This window comes from Castor canadensis, chromosome 10 (genome assembly GCF_047511655.1).
Source record: "Castor canadensis chromosome 10, mCasCan1.hap1v2, whole genome shotgun sequence".
Taxonomy (NCBI): domain Eukaryota; kingdom Metazoa; phylum Chordata; class Mammalia; order Rodentia; family Castoridae; genus Castor; species Castor canadensis.
The window spans coordinates 141,055,839-141,076,278 of record NC_133395.1 but is presented as its reverse complement, the minus strand read 5'-3'; the positions used below and the strand labels follow the sequence as shown (position 1 = coordinate 141,076,278).

At 38.0% G+C, this 20,440-nt stretch overlaps 1 protein-coding gene across 7 annotated transcripts in view; it reads right to left on the bottom strand.

The window, feature by feature from the left end:
• Positions 1-20,433, bottom strand: part of Fancd2 (FA complementation group D2) — a 65,468-nt gene extending 45,035 nt beyond the window's left edge. For 6 of the 7 annotated variants that reach the window (XM_074044398.1, XM_074044400.1, XM_074044402.1 and 3 more), the window contains exons 1-16: positions 20,237-20,419; positions 18,212-18,303; positions 16,268-16,414; positions 15,299-15,366; positions 15,050-15,153; positions 14,345-14,405; positions 12,592-12,644; positions 10,642-10,720; positions 9,298-9,422; positions 7,566-7,653; positions 6,582-6,686; positions 6,092-6,192; positions 5,354-5,462; positions 5,081-5,116; positions 1,489-1,632; positions 554-688 (exon numbers count right to left, since the gene is read on the bottom strand). In XM_074044398.1, the coding sequence (XP_073900499.1) occupies positions 554-688; positions 1,489-1,632; positions 5,081-5,116; positions 5,354-5,462; positions 6,092-6,192; positions 6,582-6,686; positions 7,566-7,653; positions 9,298-9,422; positions 10,642-10,720; positions 12,592-12,644; positions 14,345-14,405; positions 15,050-15,153; positions 15,299-15,366; positions 16,268-16,414; positions 18,212-18,272 (1,416 nt within the window). In that variant the 5' untranslated portion in view covers positions 18,273-18,303; positions 20,237-20,419. Of the gene's footprint in view, positions 1-553; positions 689-1,488; positions 1,633-5,080; positions 5,117-5,353; positions 5,463-6,091; positions 6,193-6,581; positions 6,687-7,565; positions 7,654-9,297; positions 9,423-10,641; positions 10,721-12,591; positions 12,645-14,344; positions 14,406-15,049; positions 15,154-15,298; positions 15,367-16,267; positions 16,415-18,211; positions 18,304-20,236 lie in introns of all 7 variants that reach the window. The other variant, XM_074044399.1, reaches the window with a different exon arrangement.
• Positions 20,434-20,440: the final 7 nt, after the last annotated feature.

Below are 20,440 nucleotides of genomic sequence, written 5' to 3'. Positions count from 1 at the left end.
CTTTCTTCTTGGGTTATTTGTTATTTAAACTTGGTGTCTCACGTTCATGGAAATAGAGTTAGGCCTCAAACATAGCTCTTTTGAATTAGCATACACTAATAATATGAAAAAAGCACTTCTCATTCATCACTTTTTTGCTATATGTTTTTTAAGGAACAACGACAGGACCAGCTGAAAGTTGATTATTTACCACTAAACTTAACTGCCATTTCTGTATTGTAAAAAGTATCTGACAACCCCAACCTATTAGGCCAAGGTTTATTTGAACAACTTGGATTTGGACCTTAATTTTAAAGTTCAGAACAGTTTTAGATCCTCCAGGCCAATCTCTTCACTTTAAGACTGGGACTAGAACTGGGTTTTACATGCCCCAGTTCAAAGTTATTTCGCCTTCAATGTCTTCCAGTCACCAAGAAGAGATGACAGATTACATGCAATTTGCTTAGAACTATCTTTCTTTCCGTTTCCTTGTTCTGAGGTTCAATACACACTACCATCAAAAAAAAAAAAAAATCCCTGTTTTGTCCTTACCCTAATAAATATTTCAACATACCTGCTGGCAATAAGGGTCAAAAAACTTGAAAGCATATTTGTATAGGAGACTGCTAAATGAAAGTATATTCTGGTCTTGAGAGTGAAACAAACTCTGAGCCAACGACAAAATGGATGGACAAATGTCCTTAAGAACCTGGAAAGGGGAAGAGGAAAGAGAAAAGAAGCTGTGAAAAAAACCTTAATTATTACAGAATCTAAGATGTGCTTTGAACCACAAATCTCTCTTAAGAAAATATCCCCTCAGGGATATCAATTCTTCTCCCCAACTTTTTAAATTTTTACATTGCTGGGAATTGAACCTAGCCCGGTGCATGCTAGGCAAGGGCTCTACCAATGCACTACATCCCAAACCTCCAACTCTCACTTTAACATTAAAGGAATGTTAATCTTTTCACTTGACTCCTTCACCATTGTGAATTTTCTTTCTCTATGAGTCAATGACATTCCACAGATGGGTAAAAAATGAACTTAAAGCTCAAAGTTTAATTATAAGCTAAATAATACAGTTCTTATTTTCCCAATTTGGAATTACAAGCTAGACCTTCTAAATCCCAGTTTCAACTGGTAGAGCACCTGCCTGGCAAGTGAAAGCCCCTGAGTTCTACCCTCAGCACAAAAAAAAACTGAACAAACAAAAAACAACTTTTATACTAGGGAATCAGAAGACCTGGATTAAGACATTTGTTAGGATTTGAGTCAAATTAAACTCAACATAAACCGATTTCATGAACCTCTCGGTAAAAAGGTGAAAATCAATCATAGGTTGGTTTACCAACCTCATAATGACTTTACTACGTTTTGAAATATGCTGAGATCCTTATCAAAGATCTAATGCTAGGCAAGGTGTCACTAGGATTGACACAATGGGTAGCAAAGACTGAGGTGACCTTTCTAGACGTTCAGATAATGTTGCTCCACCTCCTTGACACTCACCAAGTGATGAATATAGAAGGTGCTCTCCAGCAGCTGTTCTTCCATGCAGCCTGATCGGACCTTATTTCTTAGAACCTTCTCAATGTACTTTTTGGTCTGAGTGTTGGTGCTATAGATGAGGAGAAGCATCGCCACATCAAAAGTCTATTGTCAAGAAATACACAGCAACAGGAAAACAGTTTAACAAATTAGTGTATCTGCAACAAAACAGGAACTCTCAACTTCCTCCCACTAAAACAGAGTTGATGAAACACATCTGCTCAATATACTCTCAGTACATTTTCACAAAATGCAGAAATATTTTTTAGAGAAATAAAGTGCCACAATTACTAACCAATGGTACCTCTTAAGAAAGTACTGGAATATAAGTGGAAGTGATATTATTGTAGAAATAATTTTGAACATCTTCACATTTTTCAAAAGAAAACATTAATCACTATAGCATATATTTTCATAATTATTATGAAAACTGCTTTGTGAAAAGCTGAAAAGACTATAAATGCTCATCAATATGGGAAGGTTAAATAAAGTACAAAAATCATTTTTGAATATTACGTAGCCACAAAAAAGAATAAGCTAGACTATGTAATGAGGTAAATTGCATTTTGAACAGAGAAAGCCATTTCTGATATATGGTAAAGTGAGAAAAAGGAACCTGCAAAACAATCACAGCAATATTCCACTTTGTAAGAGCAATATACAAAAATAAATATGGGCTGGCAGCTTGGCTCAAGCAGAAGAACACCTGCTTGGCAAGCACATGGCTTCAAGTTCAAACCCCAGTAATACCAAAACAGAAACAAAATAGAGACATGTAGGCATAAAAGTGATTATGCCTATACTTGCACACATATACACCTTACACATGAATACAAAACATTTAATATGAAGAATAGAACAGAACAGAACATATGAAGAATAAAACATAGTGTGGAGGGAATTTTCTTTTTATATGTATAAATTCCTTGTGTTTTTTCCCCAATTACCTTAAATTCTTATGTTTTTAAAAAAATATAATGCCAAGAGAGACAAAAAAGAAAAAAATAAGTGATTTGGGACATCTTTTCACTTAAGGCCCCAATCATTTAGATATCAAAATTGAAAATAGAACAGAACAGAATACAGCCATTTAAAATGACAATGAGCCGGGTGCTGGTGGCAAAGATCAGGAGGATTGCCATTTGAAGCCAATCTGGGCAAATAGTTCATGAGACCCTATATCGAAAAACACCCTTCACAAAAAAGGGCTGGTGGAGTAGCTCGAGGTGTAGATTGTAAATTCAAACCCTAGTCCTGAAAAAAAAAAAAAAAAAAAAAGACACAAGGTGTCTATAATCTAGCTACTTTGGAGGCTGAGATCCGGAAGATTGTGATTCAAGGTCAGCCTGGGCAAATAGTTCGCTAGACCCCCATCTTCCAAATAATCAGAACAAAACAAAATGAACTGGAGGCATGGCTCAAGTAGAGTGTCTGCAAAGGCAAGCAACCTGAGTTCAAACTCAAGTCCCACCAAAAAAAAGAGAGAGAGAGAGAATGAGGGGCTGGGCTCAGTAATACAACATCTGCAAAACATGTGTGAGGCCCTAGTTAGATCTCCAAGGCTAGAAAAACAGAGAACAAAAAACCATGCAAAATGTTTATGACAGAAGAAAAAAATGTAAAGAGAAAAAAATTAGAACAAAAAATTACAGGTGGGCATGATGGTATACACTTATGATCCTAGCAGTAGGGAGGCTGAGGCAGGAGACATGAGTCTTGATATCAGTCTGGCCTACATGAGACCATGTCTCAAAATGAAAAAAAGAGCCATGTGCTAGTGGCTCATGCCTATAATCTCAGCTGCACAGGAGGCAGAGATCAGAAGGATCATGACTCGAAGCCAGCCAATACCACATGAAACCCTATCTCGAAAATATTCAACACTAAAAAGAGCTGATGACTCAAGTGGTATAGCACCTGCCTACCAAGTGTGAGTTCAATCTCCAGTACCACCAAATAAAAAAAAGAATAAAAATTTATATTTATACAGTGCTTGCAAGTCTGTGAACACAGTATATAGACAGCTAAGGAGGGAAATTTATTTTTATTCAAAAATAAGAATTATGCTAGGGTGTGCTGATTATTCCCCTCCAAAATTATTTCCATCATTTTATTCCACATCATAGAAGTTTTTACTTATTCATTTATTCATTCACTCATTTGGTGGTACTGGGACAGGAATGTATGGCTTTGTGTTTGCAAGGCAGGTACTTTTATCCCTTGAGCCATGCCTCTAGCCATATCATAAAAGCTTTTAGGGGATGTTGGCTCACGTGGCAAAGTACTTGCCTAGCAAGCATGAGGTCTTGATTCAAATCCTAGTATCACAAAAAAAAAAAAGAATAAAAATAAAACTTTAAGACAGTCATCCAACAATTGGATACCCAACTAAAATTCCTCAAAACAAAACAGATACTAACTAAAGAAAAGTCTTTAGAAGAAACCAATTATCTGGCTTCTGGATAGAAGGTATTTCTAAAACTAGAAAGATAAATCTAGTACCATTACCTTAACAGTGTAAAGACTGATCTACCTGGTCAGGTCCACATGGGTAAAGTAAAGTAAAACACAAAATACCATCATCTTAACAATTCTGCCAGTTGGAAGGAAGGGTAATTGGACAGACAGACCTGACTCATGCCTCAGTTGGAGATGTTACTTCTTTGATTATGACTTGATGTGTTTGGAATGTTCATGTTTCCCCTTCTGGATACTGCAGGCTTATTTAATTGCCAAAATTATATAGCAGGGGCAGATTATTTGCCAACCACCCACTCACGTCATCTTTCCCAAACAGTCAATATTTATTTTTTTTTCCCCAATAAAACTTTATTTATTTATTTATTTATTTATTTATTTATTTATTTATTTTTTAAACTGCTCCTAAGGTAAGGGAGCCTCTAATCTTTTATTTTTTTTTTTATTTTTTTTCATTCATTTTTTATTTATTTATTTATTTATTTATTTTTCATTTTTCTTTTATTATTCATATGTGCATACAAGGCTTGGTTCATTTCTCCCCCCTGCCCCCACCCCCTCCCTTACCACCCACTCCACCCCCTCCCGCTCCCCCCCCTCAATACCCAGCAGAAACTATTTTGCCCTTATCTCTAATTTTGTTGTAGAGAGAGTATAAGCAATAATAAGAAGGAACAAGGGGTTTTGCTGGTTGAGATAAGGATAGCTATACAGGGCATTGACTCACATTGATTTCCCGTGCGTGGGTGTTACCTTCTAGGTTAATTCTTTTTGATCTAACCTTTTCTCTAGTTCCTGGGCCCCTTTTCCTATTGGCCTCAGTTGCTTTAAGGTATCTGCTTTAGTTTCTCTGCATTAAGGGCAACAAATGCTAGCTAGTTTTTTAGGTGTCTTACCTATCCTCACCCCTCCCTTGTGTGCTCTCGCTTTTATCATGTGCTCATAGTCCAATTCCCTTGTTGTGCCAAACAGTCAATATTTATTAAGAACAGCTATAGAAGGCACAGAAGCAAGACTGAAGAGTAGGGAAGAAAACAGGAACTTAACCTAGCCACAGTACAAGAATATTAATTACCTTGTGTTCAGCATCTTCGGCAATGTTTTCAATTGCCTGGAAAAACAAGGGTTAAAACACTATTACAACACCTCAGTGGAACATGCTATTCATGCCTTATTCCCCATGCCCCATTCTCTTAAATTGACAGCCAATATGCCCATGTGCTAAACATCAATGATTTCTGCTTAAATGATTTAAAGACTTTTATTTCAGCCTATTGTACTTACACAACTGCCACTCACTGATACCTATTTCTTCCTTGATGCTCAAAGTTCCAAAGATATCACTCACCTTAATCCAGGCTTCTGAAATGGTTTTCTCATATTTAACAGCCGAATTTATTACATCAAAGAGGAGAGTAATACAGTCTTTATCGTTGCTTTCTTGATTTCCAGAAGAACTACAAATAGCAGATTGGGAAAATTATTTCTTCTACGTACCAGAGAAAAACTTTTAAGACTCAGGTGCCAGCTTACTAGCCACATATGCAGAGCAAGTCCCAATCTCACATGTAAAATGACTAAAAAACTTATACTGTGGAGCTGGCGTGCGGCTCAAGCAGTTGAATGCCTGCCTAGCAAGCAAAGGTCCTGAGTTCAAATGCCTGAACCACCAAAAATCAAAACCTGGGCCTGATGGCTCATGCCTGTAATCCTAGATATTTGAGAGGCTGAGATTGGGAGGCTCATGGTTCAAGGACACCCAGGGCAAGGAGTTCAAGAAACCCCATCTTCAAAAAATAACCTGAGCAAAACAGACTGGAGGTGTGGCTGAGCCTGCTTGCGAGAAAAAAGTTCAAACCCCACCATCAAACCCCTCTATGACAAAAATGAACAAACAAAAACCCTGGACTTTTGGGGAATAATCTGAATGACAAAGATCTCTCTCACATATAATTACTGCATGTGAATACTACTCCAGTATTTGCAGTTGTAAGTATCAAGCACAAACTATCTTGACTTGAGGATGAACAACAGAAAACTCTGTCTATGGAAGAAAAGAGACGACAACTGTCAAAGAACTCTGTACCTTGCTCGTCCTTTACTTCTCGACTTGATTTGGGAAGCATGAAACCGTGAAGGCAAAATAAAATGCTGTATATCCAAATTCTCCCGAAGCTCAGAAAGTACCTGCAGAAAGTCAGTATCAGCCATGTGCCCTGCACATTCTCAGTGAACTGACATAGCCCACTCACTCAATGAAACTGTAATAACCCCTGAAAGACTGAGGAAGAAAAAATACAAATGCCAGAGAGAGCATTTTTGTAAGATAGTTGTTGAGAATAGTTAATATGCTACACCCCAAATTCCAGAATTTCATGAGGTACTATTACAGAGAAACCTGCAGCAGCTTACATAAAATCATCAATCAGACTAGTAGCTCCAGTCTCCTTCCTGCACATTTTCTGGAATAATCAGCATTACTAGTCTGGGGCCAGAGAAGAGCACTTTAGACTACTGATTTAAATAACTTATCGTGATGAATCTTTATCTAGGTTTGGTGGGAAATAATGGCATACCTCAAGGGCATTGGAGGCTGTTAGAGAATGAAGAATGAACTTGATAATCATGGGTAAATCATGCAATCTGACAGATGACAGCTTACCCATCACCAACTGCCGGATCTAAACATAAAAAGACAAAAGCCTTAGCTACTTCCATGTCAGTACCTTACCCAGACTTGTCTGGTAAAATTAGAAAAATCATTTTTCTCATTTGGTTTTCCTAGCTATAATTTAAGGGAAAAAAACTATGTCATTTTTTTTTTTCCCTGTGAGCTATTGGGAATGAAACACCTCCTTTTATTTTCCCAAATTACAAACTTTCAATTGTTAGTACCAAAGCTTCTTAAAAGAAAGACAATAAATGTGAAAGTGTTATTGTCTTAGATGTTGGAACCTAAATTTCCAAATGGCTCTGTACAGGAGAGCATTAAAAAGCATTACTCCTATGTACAACAATGAGAATCCAGGCAATGCAGACAATTTCCGTTAAAACTTATTACGTGGCTCAGAGGTACAGTGCTTGCCCAGCATTCATGAAGCCCTAAATTCAGTCCTCAGGGCCACAAAAAACAACAACAAAAAAAGACAATGCTTAATTCAGGTGTGACTGTGATCCCAGCAGTGGGTGATTGAGGCAGGAAGACAGAGTTTGAGTACAGCCTGGCCTACAAGGTGAGACCATCTCAACAAACCAAACTCCAAAAGAAAAAGGGCCAGGAATGTTCCTTAGTGGAAGAATGCTTCTCTAGCATGCACAAAGCTGTAAGTACAATTCCCAGCACAGGAGAAAAAAAGAAACAAACTTATTGCTTGAAAATATGTCTGTGAATCTACTATATTATAGCATTTGAAATTCATTGATAAGAAAAAAGTTACCACTGACTACAGATGCAAAATGGAATTTTCATTACACGTATTTCTCCTAAGATGATGACAGACTGACACTGGTAGTAGGAGGTTAGAAAGACAGTTGTGTATATGGACAGCAGTCTTTCCTACCTTAGACAGGAAGTTTGAATCAAGCTGGAGGCTGGAAAGGACATCCAGGATTGGGGAAGTAAGTTCAGTATTTTCTATCAAGAGGTCGCTGTGAATAGCAGAGAAAAGTTGTATAATGGTTTGAACAGAGCTGTGCAGATGATAATCTGAGACAGTCACTTACTAGAGTGTGGGAAGAGAGAACATCCAGTTATTCCTTGGCACGGGCAGCAGACTGATTCCATGGTACCCCATGGATACCAAAATCTTGTATGCTCAAATCCAGTATGTAATATGGTACATCTATTTGCATATAACCTTTATAGCTTGCATATCCCCTTAAACACTTTTAATCATCTCTAGGACACCTATATACCTCATACAATGTAAATTCTATGCAAACAGTTGTACTGGACTGTTGGGTATAACAAGGAAAAAGTCTGTACATGTTGGTATGGATGCAATTTTTTTCTATGTATTTTTGATCTGTATTTGGTTGAAAATGTACTTAGTTCCCAATACCTTATTTGTTTCATTAAAAACTGTCTCCATGGGCTGGAGGCATGACTCAAGTGGTAGAGCTCCTGCCTAGCAAGCAAAAAGCCTTGAGTTCAAACTCCAGTACCACCAAACAAACAACAACAACAAAAAAACCTCTGTTGTCTTCATTATAAAAAATATTAAAATTCAAATGATCTCATAAAGTAGAAAAGAGAAGTTCTTTACCATCCTTACTACTCAGAGTCACTACTATTGAGTTTGATAGGCATCCTTCCTGAAAAAAAATATATGTATGTGCAGTGCACAACAGGAACACAGAAGTGAAAGAACAGTGATGGATTCTAAGAGAAGACTATACAAAAAGTCAAGCTAGATTGGGTGAGCAAAGTGGTTGGTATAGTACTTTAATCAGAGGAAGCAAACTGCCTAAAAGTCTAAAGGCAAGAAATCACTGGATATATTTGGAGGTAGTTTTACAGACAATTATAAAAAAGGAAGTATTATAAACTGATTTTTTTTTTTTGGTACTAGAGTTTGAACTCAGAGCCTCACACTTGCTAGGCAGGTGCTCTAACACTTGAGCCACTCCACCAGCCCTACAAACTGATTTCTTAATGCTACTTTTTAGACAAGCAAAAAGTTATATTAAGATAGAAACTATAAGGTTGAGGATGTAGCTCAGTGCTAGAGCTTGCCTAGCATATCTGAGGCCCTGGGTTCAATCTCCAGTACTTCAAAATTAAAAAAAAACTATGTCCTGATATAATTTTCCTCTTCTTAATTACTATCCACCAATTACAGTACTTGTTTTCACATAAATGGAAATAAGCAATGGGCCTCAACAATAGATGTGATGCAGGGATGTGCATTACAATGAATTATATAGGGATCCAAAGATTGTAGATGCTTAAGAAGCTGCATAAGTTATCTTGATGTACAGTCACGATTGAGGTCCCCTTGGAGGATATGCAAATGAAATAAAGTTCTGCAAAGACCAAATTTATATACCTACTCCTAAACCAAACAGCAACTTCATAATAGGTATATCACTTAAAGTAGATGGTTGTGTCAAATATTTATCAATTAGAAAAACACATTTAAATCCTATGGAAGGTAGGTATATCATGCTGTTTTTATAGAAAGGACCACATTACTACCAAGCTTTTAACACATTACCACCAAGCTTTTCACACTGCCGGGATAAGTTCCCATGATGGATCCTCACTGAGACAGTACCACAGTGCCTGCCCACCTGAGTTCTTTCCCTACATCAGCATGCTGGGCATCCCCTAGGATCTCAGGAAGGCTGGTGATGAAGTCATGTTGTAGGTACACTGGAGCAATACTGATTAGCTGCATGATTTTGGTGGTGAGGTCCTGTGGCGGGGAACATCATTAGAATTGTAGCACATTAGCCAGAATAAACACTACCTACTCATGAAATACAAAGCTGAAGTTTTTGTGAATATGATATGACAACTACAGACTCAAGTTCAAAATGTAACTTAAAGAGGCAAATGGCCACTCCCCAGCAAATTCACACAAGATGTACCTAGAAAAAATGCAGGACAGATAGTCTATTATCTAATAGTTCTAATTAAATAATACATTATTTCATTCAGTCTTCACAACCATGCACTTTGTGTGGTAATTCCCATTTTTAAAATGTGGGAATATGGATTACTTAAGAATACAAAACTAAAGGGCAGACCCCAAAATTCCAGCCCAGATGAGTCTCCAAAACTCACGTTCTTTTAAACCAAATTTAGCATGAAATATCTGCCAAAACTTAAAAGAATGAGTTTAAGAAAAGAAGACATCAAGCACTTAGTTCAAAACAGATTCAACATTACGAAGGTAGTAAACAACAAATCACATAATTAAAAAAACTTCTCGTAATTTTCCTTAATATACAATCAAATCAAAACATTTGCAGTGAAATAAGAAGCTTTGAGATCACTTTTGAGAAATAAACACACTGACCTCTGTATTTTGAAAGCCTAATAAATATCATTCCAGGGCCAGGCGCTGGTGACTCACACCTATAAACCTACCTACTTGGGAGGTTGAGATCAAGAGGATGCAGTACAAGAGCAGCCTGAGCATGAGACCCCCATCTCCAGAAATAACCAGAGCAAAAACAGACTGGAGGTGTGGTTCACATAGTAGAGCACCTGTTTTGCAAATGTGAAGCCCTGAGTTCAAACTCCAGTCTTACCATACACACAAAAGAGATCGTTTCAAATATTTAAATAATAAATGATCTCTAATCTTTGTAATTGGATAAACTTGTTTTTTTGTTGTTGTTTAAATGAGAAAAGGACTCACTATATAGTCTAGGCTGGCCTAGAGCTTCCAGTCGGCATCCCAGGTGCTGGAATTACAGGTGTGCATCACCATGCCTACCCTAAGCTTCTTTGTTGAAGAAATTTAAAGGTGATATATTCATGATTCTCAAATTCTGAAAACTGAAAAACCTAACATAGAAAAAATTTGAATCTTCAGTTTAGAAAGGAAAAGTCTCTACAAATTCTAGAAGTTTGGTCAAGTGTAGAAAACAATCTTTAAATCCAGGTAATAAAGCCCCCAAACCTACCTTGCCATCCACGATTCTCTCAAGCCATTTCAGCTGACTGAAAATGAGACGAGACATGCTGATTCCATCACTGTTCTGCCTGAAATGTTAGAATGAGATAATAAGGGACTTGACTTTACTGGGCTTTTTTCTTTTTGGGGGCAGGGTGGGGTGGGGAGTGCTATGCAGGCACTCTACAACTGAACTCCTTAACTTAGCCATTCTAACTTCTGCACAGTATTAATACTTCTCAAAACATTTCAGCCACTCAATTAACATTTCCTGCACACTTACTACACACTGCACTGTGCTGTATGTACAAGCAACACCAAAAGAAGCAGTATACATACGCTCATATATGTTCAGAAAGAGGTCTGGAAGAAAACACTATTGACAGTGGCTACAGCCAGGGAGGGCTTAGAAAGAAGGGAATACAGGGTGAAATAGCTATTTCTTTAAAGTAATACAGGTAGTTTTTAAAAAGATAATAAAATTAATAAACTTTTTAAACTGAATGAAACAAGTATTTTTAAAAGGTAAAAAACTGCAGGATGCGGGTGGCTCATGCCAGCAATTCTAGCTACTTAAGAGGCAGAGATCAGGAGGACCGCAGTTTGAGACCAGCCAGGGCTCTTCCACTTACGTCACATCTTCAGCTCATAAATACTGATTTATTACACAAGTTTTTAAATTTCCAGTTAATGTGTGGTATTAAATAGTCCTCTTTATGATTTTCATGTCCATATGATATTCTTATTTTTAAACATCTGAGTTTATAACTTCTTCCTATTTCAAATGATAATCATCTTTGTTCTCATTCAGTTAATATTTTATGACAAATTAGAAGATATCACATTAAGAATTAAAAAGTTTGCAAAAACTAGTGTTTTGGAGTGCTGTGGATTAAATCCAGGGCTCTGCATGTGCTTTACCAATGAGTTACATCCTCAACCCCAAATCTGAGGTTTTGATACATATATAACCCATTGCTTTTCAGAATAATTGAGCAGATTTATATGTGCATTAGCAATGTATGAGGATGTCTGTTCATTACACTCAACAAAGAAGACCCTTTGAGAATGGAAAAGTGCATTTATTATTTTACATTTGTGCTTCTGCTAATGAAATCAAACATTTTCATCTCTGATATTCTTGTATTTGTGAATTTTCTGTTCACAATTTTTGTCTATGTTTCTATTAAGCTGTTCAGTTTTTTCCTAACATAGTGATTTTTTAAAATGCATAGTATAGTTGAGTGCCCAGTGGCTCATGCCTAGTCCTAGCTACTCAGGAGGCAGAGATCAGGAGGATCACGGTTCGAAGCCAGTCCAAGCAAACAGTTCAAAAGACCCTATCTCAAAAAAAAAAAAAATCACACACAAAAAAAAGAGGGCTGGTGGAGTGACTCAAGGTGTAGGCCCTGAGTTCAAACCCCAGTACCAAAAAGAAAGTGCATAGTATACATACGTTATAAAAATAAAAGGCAAAGAACAGTGTTAAGAGAATAACTGACTCCAGTCAACTGGCTCCCCTCCCTGGAAACAACCACTATTGCCAGTTTATCATGTATCCTTTGTAGGGATTATCTAAGCATATATATATATAATCATAGGTAATATTACTTTTAACAATCTTGTTAACTTTATGAAGTCATTAATAGATGGAATTTCAAAAACAGGCACCACTGGGCAAGAGTCATGGCTCAAGTGGTAGAGTATCACCCTAGTGAGTACAAGACCCTAAATTCAAAACTGGTACTATCAAAAAACAAATATTCCCCCAAAATGAAATCCTACACAACAACAGCAAAAAAGACCCCCTCCCCCAAATTTTAGTAATCACTTAAGAACCTGGCATCATGATAAAAACATATGATTCTCAAAGAAACCAATGATGCTTCAGAATAAGCTTTTAAGAGAAGTACTTAAGAACACCAATGTACTTTAGGAATTTTAAAGTACCTCCACTTACTTTTCAAAAAGAAATTCTGGTATCTTTTCAAATAAAACTTTAATAATGGCAGGCTAAAAGAGAAGAGACAGGAATTAGGAGACAGTCTCAAATTATACAAGAGTTTTTCTAAGATTATTCTAAGAATGATCACATGAATACTGTCAATATTCTGAATAGACGCTGTTCAAATACAAAGATTTATAAATAATGCTTTCAAAGGTATTAAAAAATGATTGCCAAGAAAAATTACAATAACCAAATAATAAAAACACCACTAAATGTGGTAACTGTTATTCTATCAATGTAGAATTGAAATGATTTTCAATAGAATAGGCCTTCTCTTCAGAGGAACAAGTGAACCTCTAGATTTAAGCTAAGTTATTTTCAAGATTTCCAATGAAAAGGAAGAGATAAAGAGTGTGGGAAGATGGCTGCACATAGTGGCACATGCCTAATGTCCTAGCTACTAAAAGGCAGAGGCAGGAGGATTGCAGTTCAAGGCCAGCCCAGACAAAGTTAGTTTGTGAAACTAAGTGAAAACAAACAAAAAAGCAAAAGGAGTGCCGGAGGTATGGCTGAAGTAGTAGAGTGCTTGCCCAGCAAGAGCAAGGTTCTGAGTTTAAACCCTAGCACCACCAAAATTTTTTAAAATAAGATAAATAAATAAATAAAAAGTACCGTTAAAGCTAATGGGTAGGACTGGCTGAGCAGCTAAGTGGTAGAGTGCCTGCATAGCAAGCGTGAGGACCTGAGTTCAAACCCCAGTACTGCTAAAAAAAAACAAAAAAATCAGTAGCACACTTTAGCTGGGTGCCTGTGGCTCACACCTTGAGTAATCTTAGTTACTCAAGAGGCAGAGATCCAGAGGATCATGGTTCAAAGTCAGCCCAAGCAAATAATTCATGAAACCCTATCTCGAAGAAACCCATCACAATGAAAGGGCTGGTGGAGTGGCTCAAGGTGTATCACCAAAAAAAGAAAAAGAAAAAAAAAAAGAAAAAGTTAAAGGACTAGGGTCATGGCTCAAATGGTAGAGTGTTTGCTGCATGCTTAGCAAGCACAAAGCCCTGAGTACTGGGGTGTAAAAATGGGGGAAGACTGTGGGAAGAGGAAAAGAGAAAAGGAAAAATGGAGGATTGGGTAGGAGAGAGACTTTCACTATACATGCATTTATACAATTTGAGATATTTAAAACATGTCAATGAGCCTGGTGCCAGTGGCTCACGCCTATAAATCCTAGCTACTTGGGAGGCTGAGATTGGGAGGACTGAGGTTCAAGGCCAGCCCAAATAGCTCACAACATTCCATCACCAAAATAACCAGAGCAAAATAGGGTGGAGGTATGGCTCAAGCAGTAGATCGTCTGCTTTGCGAACACAAAGCCGAGAGTTCAAACTTGTCTCACCAAAACTAAAAACATGTCAATGTATCATCCACTCGATAAATCAAAAGAGGAGATGAAGAGCAAAATCAAGTCACATTCAGGTGTGAATGTGACAGAGTACGAGGTTATCACACAGGACGCAGCTTCAACAAAGAGGAGTCAGATGCTGAGGAAATGAATTGGATGGACTGCCAGATGAACTAGGCTAATCACGAGTACAAAGACATAGACATTACTCTAGAAAATGAGCTCAGCAAAAGGGCTTTGATAAAGCTGCTGCAGATCAAACTCTATTTAGCCCTACTCTACCTTGTGCTACAGCTACTTAAATTGGGTATACAACACAAATCAAACTCATCGAATGTCACAGAAAAGTGGCAGTCTCACCTGTAACATGTCAATCCCCAGAAGCAGTTTGATAAGGCTCTTAGAGAAAGATGTATTCATGCTGTAAAAGAGATATTTGGTTCCTATTTTATTTTCCTTGTTTTAATGATTTAAATCATTCTCTATAAAACTGGCTAAATATACAACCTTAAAGATTATATTCACAATCTTTTTTAGACAAGAAACCCAAACCCTTGGGGAAGAGGGAAAGAGCGATACAGGTATACAAGGGAGGGGGTGAAATTATTCAAAGTACATTGTACACCTCTATGGAATTGTCACAATGAAATCTCCTTTACTAGCAATGTATGCTAATTTAAAAGTAAAATAAAATTAAATAAAAACAAGAAACCCTTAACCCTTAGAAAGGGAGAAGCATATTTGAAATTCTATCAATAGAGATAAGACATGTTCTAGAAAACACTCTAGTTCTTAGCCTTATGATAGCAATTTTTTTTTTTTTCCCCAGTGCTGGGTACCGAACTCAGGGCCTTGCACTTGCCAGGAAAGCACTCTTCCAACTGAGCTAAATCCTCAACCCCATGATCACAAATTTTATAATATTAAGGCGAGGTTTAAACTCTGAGGAAAAGAGAGTTATAAGTCAAAAGTGAAATGGCAAAAATGAGTGCATTCTCCCACCCCAATCCAATTACTATAACAGACTGAATTTTAGGGAGCCGTGCGTAGGCTTCCTCTCCATACCTGGCTTCCTCATCCTGTAGACGTTCACAAGACAAAAGGCAGTTCTTGAAACCATCACAGTCCTCAATGTAAGACTCCAGACCATTAACAAATTCTTCTATTACCTTAATAAGATTTTAAATATAAAACCATGAGAACGGTGAGCAGCAAAATGTCATTCTAGCTCATTCAACTGTATGCCAATGTCTTTAAATTCCTAATTCCAGAGTACTCTGGCAAAACCAAAACCACCACAAAGAGAATACATACTTTGGGATAAGAAGGATGTTTCCTCAGAGTCTGAATGAGCTTCTTTTGAAAAACTATTTGATCCACGGCTATGAGGAAAGAAGAATAGCTGGTCACCATGGTCTGTAATATCTGCCACTCTTCTCCCCTGAAGACTTAAGTTACTGATGACACCACTAAAAATATATTCAACTTAATTTCAGAGCCAAAACTTCTAAATCCACAGTAAAAGATTTAGCTTTGATTGAGGATACCCACTAAATGTTCTAAAAAATACCTGTCATAACCTTAGTAAGACAGAATAATCAATCTATGCTCTAGAAATAGGGCCTTATATGGCTTTCTACATTTTCCTCTGAAATTATTCTGAGACATTTATAATTTTTTCCCAGGTATTAATGTATTTTTTTCACAAGGAAGCACAAAAGACTAATAGTAGTAAACATTCTTTTTTCTAAAAAAAGAGAAAAGGATTATTATTAGAAGCATTTTATTTAACATGTAACCTTTAAGTCCTTAATGAGGACTAAAGGCTATAACAATATATATATATATTTTAATTTATATATATTATAAATAAATATATATATATATATATTAAAAAAAAGCATTTTCATTCTTGAACAAGAGAGATAGTAGGTTGGGCATGGTGTAACACAACTGTAATGCCAGCTACTCCAGAGACAGTGTTTTGAAGGATTGCTGTTTGAGGACAGTCTCATCCAGCAAAAATAAAGTTAGCCAGACCACATCTCAACAAGCCAAGCACGGTGGTACATGCCTGTAATTCCAACTACTCAGGAAACAGAGGCAGGAGAATAATATTCCAAGGCTGGCCCCATGCAAAAAGCTCAAGACTCTATCTGAAAACTAAAGCAAAAAGGGCTTGGGGTGTCTCTCAAAGTGGTAGAGCTTGAGTGGTAGGGCCTGCCTACCAAGCATGACACTCTTAAGTTCAAACCCTAATACTGCCAAAAAATAAAATATTACCTAGTTGATTCTGATTTGGTCCAGTTTTAAGAATGAGTCCTGATGTCTTAAGAAGTCTTACAAAGACACTGTCATTTTCTTCAACTTCATTAGGAGCATGAGATTGCCTTGCCTTTTTGGAAAGTGGTTGCTTCCTGGCTTCTGAAACTAAACAGAATTTTCAAGAATATGACAATAAAAAGTAAAGCAAAGATTAAAATGTGAACCCAGGAATAGCATCCTTGAGATGAAAACTGTTATGTTCCTGAAGAATACTACTAGTGAAATAGACTACCCAACCATAGTCAGCAAGTGGCTTCCAAATAAACAAAGCAATCAACAAACAATTATTTTCACCAATTGAGTTTTCATTTGAAGAATACAAAATGTGCCACTTGTAACAAGAATAACCATGGAAATGTTTTCCACCCAAAACCTAAAGCAGCCAGTGTCTCTCTCAAGCAGTGGTTTGCAAACCATTGCATTGCAATTGCTGGAGAAGCTCATTAAAATTCACATTCCAGGCTGCATTCCAGAGCTATGGAGTTGAAATCTTGTGAATGGTACCTACAAGTCTGAGTTTCTGACAAACTCTTCCAGTAATAATGCTGATCCACACCAAATTTTAGAATCAATAATCTATATGCAAAAACAGACAGGATAGGGCAGGTTCTTCTGCATCAGAAGATTAATTTTATCTCAAGGCTTTCATAATAATAAGACAAAAACAATCAAAAACAAACAGGCACAGGCTGGTGGAGTGGCTCCAGAGGTAGAGCATCTGCTTAGCAAGCCCAAAGCTTTGAGTTCAGTACCATCCCCCCTCCAAAAAAAGAAACAGGCACTTGAAGCCAAGAAGGAAATCTACTTTTCTCTTTCAATGACATATTTCTGTTTTTTTTTTTTTCTTTTCTACTTCCTCTCTTTCTCTCTATAAAACCTTAAGCAGAATGAAATAAAGACTACTCAGTCCCTTCCTTAAAGAAATTTAGGCATAACGAGAATAAGACTGTTTGCCCATCACTCAGCAAGGAGCCCCACGTCCCTTTCCACAAACTTAATTCAGAAGTCTCTTCCCTTTGGGAAAATAGTATGACATTTACATTTAGTGACTTTCTAAATCATTCCTCTTTTGGTTTCGAATTTCTTACCAGTTTCTTTATATTATTCAATCATACTAACATTGTTAATAGTGTCAGAACTTCCCTTTCTAAATCAAGCCTTTCCTAGGATTTTGACCTTGAAATTTTATTAATTCTTAATGTTGTTCATCAGAATTCCATCAACATCAGTTATATATAACCATGACTCAGATGTAAATTCTCATAAACTAGTAAGAAATAACTCCTACTGAATGTAGTAGCACATGACTGTAATCACAGCACTACGGAGGCTGAGATAGGAAGATCTTAAGTCCAAGGTAGCCTGAACTACACAGTGAGACCCTAACTTGGAGGGAAAAAATAACTCTTCAATCAACAGTTTAGAATTACTTTAATAGAGTAAATGAGTGCAGCAAACAAAGGACTACCAACTTCTCAGAATGCTTAGGGTCTTTCAATGCCTCACCTATAGGCTAAGCCTGCACTACTTCTTTGTCCTTGGTGTTTGCTTTGCTATCTTTCCTTTATACATCACTATCACAGTATTTATCTATAAAATTTTTTTTAAAGGATAAAAGGGGACCAGAAGCTTTTTTAAAGGGTATGGACTATCTTTTCTTTGTGTCCCAGCACCTACCTAATGTACAGATTAAGTCTCTTAACACTATTTTCTCTTATGAATGTGGGGACTGATGCTCAGAGGCTATCCCAAAACCAAACATGGAATTAGAGGCAGAAACTCAAGCCCAAATCTCCTGATAGAATTTTTGTGCTCTATCCATTAAGATTTGATGACTGCCAGCACATGAAAATTAGGAACTTTTGTGACCACAAATAAAGCAATAAATGGCTAGATACTCACTGTCTTCTTCTGTAAGGGTCTTTTTATCCTCAGATTTTGACAGCCTTCTTTTGGAAACCATTTTGACCAGTCTTCTGTGCTTAAATTACTTCCTAAAGCAAAATCAGAGAGCAGAAGTTACCCTCTAGAAGATAAATTCTGAGAAGTTACAACTATACCTCAGAGAAACTGCTCTATCCAAAACCAGAGGGGCTAGTTTTCACACTAGTATTATCTAAATCCAGGTGCTGGGCACATCTTAACTCCCATATCTAACCAATATTCCCTCTTTTTCAGGACTTGTTTACCTAGTTCTTCTTTCACCAGACCACTTTTCTTTTGCTAAAGAAGAAAATCCACAGTTCTTCATCTGAGATTCAAGATCCTTATCACCTAGCTTCAGTCATCTGTTCTTTACCTTAATGCTCTTACCTGCCTGGAAATTCCTACTTATCCTTAAACATTCATCTTTCTTGAAAAGTGGCATCCGTGTGGGCATCAGTGGCTTAAGTGTATAATTTTAACTATTTGGGAGGCGGAGATTGAGAGAGCCATGGTTCAAGTCCAGCCCAGGCAAATAGTTCTTCGTAGACCCCATCTCCAAAATAACCAAAGTAAAAATGGACTGGTTATTTGGCTCAAGCAGAAGAGTGCCTGCTTTGCAAACACAAAGCACTGAGTTCAACCTCAGTCCCACCAAAAAAAAAAAAAAAAAAAAAAAAAAATTGCTCCAAATTTCCTACTCCAGAGTACAGCTAGGATCTCCTTCCACATCATGCTACACTGGGGGAGCCTTGAGAGCAGGAGCCCAGTCTTATCTCAATGTTCCTGGTGCCACCACAGTATCTGGCATAAGGGAAATTTCCCAACCTGGAGGTGCGGCTCAGTGAGAGCATTTGCCTAGCATGCAGTAGGCCTTGGGTTCCATCCCCACCAAAGCAGAAGAAGAAGAAAAAAAAAACAACTAAGAATATTCACTAAGTAATAGGTGGTAAGCTGGCAGAGAAGCTCAAGGGGTAGGACACCTGCCTAGCAAGCAGGAGGCCCTGAATTCACTCCTTTCACCCCACCCCCATCCCTGTAGCACAAAAGAAAGAAAAAATAAAAGACCAGTAGGTCTAGTAAAATACTGATAGCTAACAAAAACTGTTTTACACTTAATAACTCATTTATTCTTCACAAAACTGTTTGAGATAGGTATTATTATTTGGGGGGAGGAGCATAGTGAATTTAGGGCTTTGCACTGGCAAGGTACTACTGCTTGAGTCTGAAGCCGACCCTCATTATTATTCTCATAATTGGAGGTGGAGTTGGCATTCTAAGTCTGGCTCCAGAATTTGTGCCTTTAATTACCAATTCTTACTTTTGATACTAACAATGGCTTCCAATAAGGTAAGGGCATTTACAATTTGCCCAGCGCTTCGTTAGCTGGGGCGGGGGTGGGGGGGGTGTTTGTTACAGGCAGTTCTGGGGTTTGAACTCAGGACCTCGCGCTTGCTAGACAGGCGCTCTACCACTTAAGCCATGCCTTTTGCTTTTAACTTATTAATTTTATTTATCTATTTTTGGGACAGCACTGGAGCTTGAACTCAAGGCCACACGCTTGTCAGGCGGGCGCTCTTACTACTTGAGCCACCCCACCAGCCCTTTTTCGTGTGTGAAGTTTGTTCCCCCCCGCCCCATCCCCCCTAGATAGGGTCTCGAGAACTCTTTGCCCGGGCTGGCTTGGAATCGCGATCCTCCTGCTCTCTGCCTCCAGAGTAGGGATTTTTGGTTGTGCACCACTACGCCCGGCCCGGCCCTTCGTTACTTCGTCTCATCATTATCAGCCATTTTGCAATTGGAAAAACTAAGGCAAGTCATGGCCGTCTGACTTCAAAGCAAACGCCTTCAACACGTGCAACACCATGTCGTTTCCAGAGAAGCCTAAAAGACTGGGAGGTGAAGCCGGTCACGTGGACCAGACAGGTCCTCCAGTAAAGGGGGGGAAGGGACGAGGAATAAAAGCCCTTCTTATTTTGTCATTTTATCGGCGCGGGGAGGTACCTGGAAGGGGAATTATCCCGATAGGGCAAATGAGGAAGCCGAGGTTTAGAGCGCGGAACCCCAGAGGGAACGGCAAGGCTCGGCCTGCAGCCAGAGTAGCGAAGCCTCGAGAGACAACAGCCGCAATTCCACTCACCAGCCGAGAAGCCGTCCCCACCCCTCACTTTCGACTTTCCCGCCTGACGCTATGCCGCGCTGACGCCA